General features: G+C 51.5%; 1 protein-coding gene across 1 annotated transcript; it reads left to right on the top strand.

The window, feature by feature from the left end:
• Positions 1-203: 203 nt before the first annotated feature.
• Positions 204-5,675, top strand: LOC144163645 (uncharacterized). Its single transcript, XM_077694442.1, has 2 exons — positions 204-1,502; positions 5,628-5,675. Exons 1-2 carry the CDS (start codon positions 204-206, stop codon positions 5,673-5,675), a joined length of 1,347 nt encoding a protein of 448 aa, XP_077550568.1.
• The last annotated feature ends 1,367 nt before the right edge of the window (positions 5,676-7,042 follow it).

The raw sequence follows: 7,042 nt of genomic DNA, 5'->3' as shown, positions 1-7,042 counted from the left end.
ATCTTTCCCTTTTGTGGCGTAAATTCCACGACCAACCTGTTGAAAGCTCTGTCATCGGGTACCGAAGTCTTCCAGGTCTTCAAGGAACCAACTCCGACAAATCCTGGCCCACCGGTAGGATTTTTACACCCATTTCACCGAGCGGCCACGCCGCAGGAAGCTAACCCTAACCAGCGCTTTGGAACCGCCGCCGTGCCTGGTCGATGGCGCCGGGCGCCACGGGGCCTCCGGACGTGACCGCGGGGAGGACGCCGCACCAAACCGCGCCGCTGGCTTCTTCGTCGTGCAATATGGACGTCGTTGAAGTAGAGGGTGAGGCTATTTCACCCGAAGACTTCGAAAATGATACCGGTTGGCTCTCGAGTCACCGGAAAAGAAGTGGCAAGGCACTCGCACGGCTAAACCTAGCCCAGAACGACTCTCAGAGGCAACCAGGCACCGGTAGTGCCTCATCTGTCAGCAAGACTCCAGAGCCAAAGCGCAAGCAAGCAATACGGTTGCCACGCCAGCCGCGGCTGCCGAAAGAGGACATAAAGATTGTCCTCCGACCGCGGGACGGACTAGACGTCGCCAAATTGAATGACGCACAGATCAGAGACGGTGTTCTCTCCGCCGCAGCAATCAAGAAGGAAGAAGCCGAAGACGATTTACCTCGGACAAGCCCCAAACAAAACATCATAGTCGTCAGCACCCCAAAGATGGCCCACGCCGAAAAGTACAACGGAATCCGACAGCTCTGTTTCGGCAAGCACAGTTACGAGATCACCGCATACGCCGCCCCCCCGGAGGACACTACCAAGGGAGTGATCCATAATATTCCTGACTATGACACCGCTGACGACATCACACGCAGCCTCGTCTACAAGAAGAACCCAGCGATTTTACAGGCCCGACGCATGGGCAAAACGAACTCAGTCATTATCGTCTTCGAAGGCCGCCGCGTCCCATACTACGTCTACTATAGAGGTGCAGAGTATCGCTGCTTCCTCCATAAGAAGAAGCACGAATTCTGCACGAGCTGTGGTCGACTCGGACACCGCGCCGATGTTTGCCCCCAACCGGACAAGCCCTTCTGCAAGAGCTGCAATCTCGAGAACCCACCGGACAATCATGTTTGTGAACTGAACTGTGCAATCTGTGGCGAAGGCCACACGACTGGTGACAAGAAGTGCCGTAAAAGGTTTAAGACTCCTTTTCTCCTCAAACAACGTCAGTGGGAGAAACAGCATCGTGGTTCGAGACCCAAGGAAAGCTCCACGGACAGGAGCAACACCGACAACGGTGCCGGCCCGGAAGGGCACCACCGAGAAGCAAGAATCGCAGAGAAGAGGAGCCGCTCTGGTTCGTTTCCTCGACTCCCTCCCCCAGCTGCAGAGAAGGAGAGCACTGGAGGCCGGCACAGATCCCGTTCCAAGTCTCGTCACCGGGAGGAGAAGCGCAGAGAGTCGTGCTCTGCCTCACGCTCCAGACTCAACGACAAGTCTATGGTGGATCACAGCAAGGTGAGCTGGGCCAGCACGGTCTCCCGAACTGCTCCATACAACACACAAGTTAGGTCAGGGCTACCTTCTGCAGTTGAAGCAGAGCTAACGCATATCAAGCAAATGCTTGAGTTAGTTATCAGAGAAAACCAACAGCTTAAAGCAGAGAATGCCCAACTCAAGGCCAAAAACCTCCCACCACCGGCAGCGCGACCTAACGGCCCCATTGCTGAACCCGTTACGCCAATCCCAGTTTCCGTTAATGCAGCAGTAGAAGTTAGGTGCGAGTCCGAGGCGGATGCACCGCCCCTTAAGCGAAAAGCGGGAACTGAACCCGGTGACCCGACAACGCAAAAGTTTATCGAGGAGCTAGAAACAAAAATAGATGCTCGTCTCGAAAAACTGCAAGACATGTTCTCCAAATTTGCGGAGTCGGTGAACAAGCAATTAGCAAACTTGAACACTAGGGTACTCGCTATTGAAAACGCCCAAACAATAGCCCAACAGACACCAGGCGTAGGCGCATACAAATCCAAGCCCTATTCGAGGCCCAACATGGGGGAAGGTGCCAGAACATTCGATAATACCAGCGGACACTATGGCCCGGAGTAACAATGCAAATATGTACGTCATTTGGCAATGGAACTGCCGCGGGTTCAAACGAAAACGGGGAAATGTATGGCAGTTTTTAAGTAATCAGCAGCAACCGGAGACGCCAGACTTAATCGCTCTCCAGGAAACGGGAGGCGAGGCTAAATTATCAGGCTATAAATCGTACTACGACTTGAACTCGGGTGAATCCAAAAAAACCGTTACTACCCTAGTTAAATGTAACATCCCGGCCATTCAACACGATACTGGCATTGCGACCGTAGGCCACGTCCTCGTCGAAATTTTATCGGGTAAAAAACGCGCAGAGGGCAGCCTTTTTGTGCTTAACTTGTACAGCAGGCCCCGCCAAAAGCACCGCTTTGCAAATCTTTTTCGCAAAACATTAGACATAGCCCGAAAACAGGCACTTATTATTGTGGGTGACTTTAATGCACCGCACTCTGCTTGGGGGTATAAGAAGGACCTCAGCAAGGGCCGGCAGCTTTGGCAAGATGCCCAACAGATGGGCCTCACCCTGGTCACTGATCCTACTTACCCCACAAGGAAAGGCAACAGTATTAGCGTGGACACCACACCAGATCTTACATTCACAAGGAACACACGGAACGTCACATGGCTGAACACTCAAGAAAACCTAGGGAGTGATCACTGCATTTTAAGAACTACCATCCAATCCTCGCCAACTAGGGCCACAGGTAAGCAACTCAAAATCACAGACTGGGACACTTTCCGGCAAATTAGTGCTGCTGAACAAAATTCGACTTGTGCAGTGATAGAGGACATCGCAGCATGGACATCAGATATTCATGAACATGTCCAGGCAGCAACCAAAATTATACCCGAGGAAGCCAACATACATCAAGCAGACTCTAGGCTACTACACATGTGGGAAGCCAAGGCGGGCCTTGAAAAACGCCTTAATAAGCAGAAACTCAACCGCAGCCTTCGCAGGCGGCTCACCTTACTAAATAGAGATATTGAGGATTACGCCAACCAACTCACGCGTCAAAACTGGGACTCTACTTGCGATGGGATGGAGCTCCAGATGGGACTCGCGAAAACGTGGAACATCCTGAGATGCCTGCTAGATCCAGAAAAGAGCAAACTTACTCAGAGACACAATCTCAGTAAAATACTGCATGAATACAAGGGCACAGACGACGAACTTATTCAAGAAATCAGAAACCGTTACCTTGGTACTAACCCTACAGAGACTCTCCCACCCTACAAAGGACCACCAAATCCAGAACTAGAGCGTCCCATCACTGCAGCAGAAGTGCGATATGCCATACACTGCTTACGTACCAAGTCTGCCCCGGGTCCTGATGGAATAACTAACAAAATGCTTAGAAATCTGGACGACAACTCAATAGACGCACTTTCCAAGTACATGAACCACTGCTGGGAAAGGGGAACCTTACCACCCCAATGGAAATCAGCTAGGATTGTTTTCATTCCTAAACCAGGCAAGAAACTCCACCTCGAAAACTTAAGACCTATATCGCTTACCTCGTGTGTAGGCAAACTATTGGAACACGTCATTCTCAATAGGCTCAACAAATTCATGGAGGAGAAACATCTGTATCCCCACACCATGATAGGGTTCCGACAAAAGCTATCAACTCAGGACATTATGCTCCGACTTAAGCACCAAATTATTGATTCAGACGGGTGCTCACGACTAGATACCAGGGCAGTACTAGGCGTCGACCTAACAAAAGCCTTCGACAATGTGCGACATGATGCAGTGCTCTCCAACCTCGCCCAGCTTGAGGTAGGAAAAAAGGTCTATGACTATGTCAAAGATTTCCTCTCGGGGCGGACTGCACAACTACTTATCGGAGGATTGGAATCTGGCGAGATCAAAATTGGTAGCAGAGGGACGCCGCAAGGGTCTGTTCTCTCTCCCTTTCTCTTTAATGTCGCCATGATTAATCTGCCACAGCAGCTAAACAAAATAGAAGGACTGCACCACAGCATATATGCTGATGACGTCACACTGTGGGTTGCCGGTGGCAGTGACGGAGAAATTCAAGAAAAACTACAACAGGCGATAGACGTGGTAGTGGCTTATGTGACCCCCAAGGGACTTAGCTGCTCGCCACAAAAATCTGAATTGCTTATTTGCAGACCAACCACGAGAGGCTGCAAACGAGACCGCGATGTTGCCAATATCCAGCTATATGCGGACGGCAGACCCATTCCCATGGTACAGAGCACCAGAGTCCTTGGTCTTCGCATACAGGCCAATGGTTGCAATACAGAGACCATAAAGGCTCTCGAAACGAGTGTACACCAGACAGTCCGCCTCATCTCCAGAATTGCCAACCGGCATCATGGTATGAAAGAAGGTAACCTCGTCAGATTAGTGCAGGCTTTTGTTCTTAGCCGCATAGTCTACGCGACGCCCTTCTTGGCACTAAAGGCCGATGAAAGGAAAAAAATCAATAACATCATTAAGCGAGCCTACAAGCAGGCACTAGGTATACCCATTACGGCACCAAATGAACGCTTTGGAGCGATGGGGCTGCACAATACCATAGACGAGCTTGTAGAAGCCCAAAAAATAGCACAGCTAGAAAGACTCTCCAAAACCGCAACAGGCAGACACATTCTACAAGAGCTTCAAATCACCTATGCGGCTCAACAAGGAAAAAAGGTGGATATCCTTAGCGAGCAGAGGGCACGTATATACACAACCCCTCTGCCCAGAAATATGCATCCCGTGCATAACCTACAACGCAGGAATGAAAGAGCCAAAGCCCTCCAAAAGCGATTCGAACGATCTGATGACGTGGTCTACGTGGACGCGGCCGAGTACTGTGAACACAACGCCATGGCCGTGGCAGTAGTCGATCGGCAGGGCCATTGCATTGCCTCCGCAACGATCCGCACGGACACTCCGGAGGTAGGAGAAGAGGCAGCCATTGCACTGGCGCTTTCTTCTACAAGAGCGAAATACATAATAAGCGATTCCAAATCTGCAATTGTAAACTTCACAAAGGGAAGGATCTCACCCGAGGCCCAAGGAATCCTTAGAGGATTCAAAGAATTAAGACTCCGAGGGGTCCAAATTATATGGGCACCAGCGCACTCTGCACTTCCGGGGAACGAAAACGCTCACGAGGCAGCTCGAGGTCTAAGCTTCCGAGACTGCCCAGAAACACCTTAGGCATCGTTTCGCACGGGGGGTAGGGACCGCATGGTGACCTATAGGGAGATAATCGACCATTACAGATTAGGGAGGGCCAGATATCCCGCAGCTCATCGCACCTTGGGAAAGTGGCAGTCAGTAGCATGGCGTCTACTTCAGTCCTACACTTTTCCGAACCCGGTGACGTACAGTCATTGTTACCCCGGTCTATACGAAAACAAGTGTAAATTATGTTCACCAAGGGCCGACCTTGAACACATTTTATGGGCCTGCCCCCTTAAGGTGAACACCACACCTCAAGCACTAGACATCACTTCCTCAGAGCAGTGGGAGACCGTGCTGCTCATTCAGACCCGGGCGTTCAACTCCGGGCCGTCCAGATGGCCGAAGACGCCGCCAGGGAGCAAGGACTCCGGGCCAACGTCTGAGGGGGGAAGAATGAAGGGGACTCCCATCTCACTTCTTCCCTTACCCCCGTCTCGGGCTCAATAAAGTTATGCACTCACTCACTCACTCTAGCGCGGTCCACTTTGGGAAATAAGTGAAAGCCTGCGCACAGAAGGATCCGCGCCTGCCATTCACGGAGAACTTTCAGCGGTAAGTACGGAAATAAATGTGAGTTGCAACAGCCGGGTCTCCGTCGAAGGAAGAGGGGCCGCCAGCTCTGCTGTTTCTCCAGCCTTGCAGCAGTGGTGCAAGGTGCGTCAATTTTTGCATATTCCCAACTAAACTCCGTGCTACAAGGATAGCTCCGGAAAACAACAAAATGATCAAGACGTAGTTTCATCCACGTGTCACCTGCATTATTAAATTAGATCCGTCCTTTTATATTTAGTCAAACACCGACCGAGCTTCAACGAGCACCAGCAACGGGTGCGATCGACCCGTGGTGGCTTTTCGATTGACTGCTCACAGAACAATGGGCACAGCGGGCCCTGCGAGCTCCTGTGAATAAAAAACAGGCCGAGGTGTAAAGTGTCTCATTTTGCGTTGTTTCAGGCATTGTTATTTCTGCTGCCGCCTGCGCCGAAGCTCGAACGGTCTTCGTAAGGCTCCAACGCTTCCCTCCACCGCACGACAGGACGAAGTGGAGCGAAGAAAATAAGGAAGAAGAGAAAGAGAAAAAGGTCAACTGGAGGCGACGAAGCAGCACTGCGTCGGCGGAATACCTTCGCTACTTCACTGAATGAAGGATTGCGGCCGCTTGTAGCCACGCTGCAAGCAACATCGGGAGGGAGGGAGGCCCACAGTGGGCACCGGAGCCTGCACTCAGACAGGAAGTGCTTGGGGCCATCGTTGAACGGCCCCGCGCCGTTTCCGCCCCGAGGAGCGCATTACAACACCGCTTCAATACGGAGTGGCGCTACAGAGTGCCTCCCCCCCGCTTAGTCTTTCGTGACGACGACGCCGAAGCTCTCCCGCAGGGAACCTCTTCTCCAAGGTGACAGGGGGCCCGCTTGATGGCGCGCTATAAATTGAGCGATTACCCAACTTAAACTTTCAAATGCCCGACTCACGACAGGTCATCCCCGTCGCGAATTCCGTGCAGAATCGAGAAACTGCCGATTTCCTCCCCGGCGTGCGACCCTTGTTTTAATCGACATAGTGGGGGGCAAACGGACGTATGCTGTAAGAAAAAAAAAAAAAAAAAAAACTGAGGTAATGGCGAAGATCTTTTATAGCGCAAGTTTATCGCCCTACTTTGTTAGCATCGCCCCCCCCCCCCCTTTTTTTTTTCTCTCTCTTTCTCGATTAGCTACAGCATGCGAGTAGAACATGTCGCGAAAATGACTTG

Source organism: Haemaphysalis longicornis, unplaced genomic scaffold (assembly GCF_048455015.1).
Source record: "Haemaphysalis longicornis isolate Haplotype H1 unplaced genomic scaffold, Haemaphysalis longicornis Haplotype H1 scaffold_127, whole genome shotgun sequence".
NCBI lineage: Eukaryota > Metazoa > Arthropoda > Arachnida > Ixodida > Ixodidae > Haemaphysalis > Haemaphysalis longicornis.
Note: the sequence above shows the minus strand (reverse complement) of the source record. Positions and strands in the feature narration are given on the sequence as shown.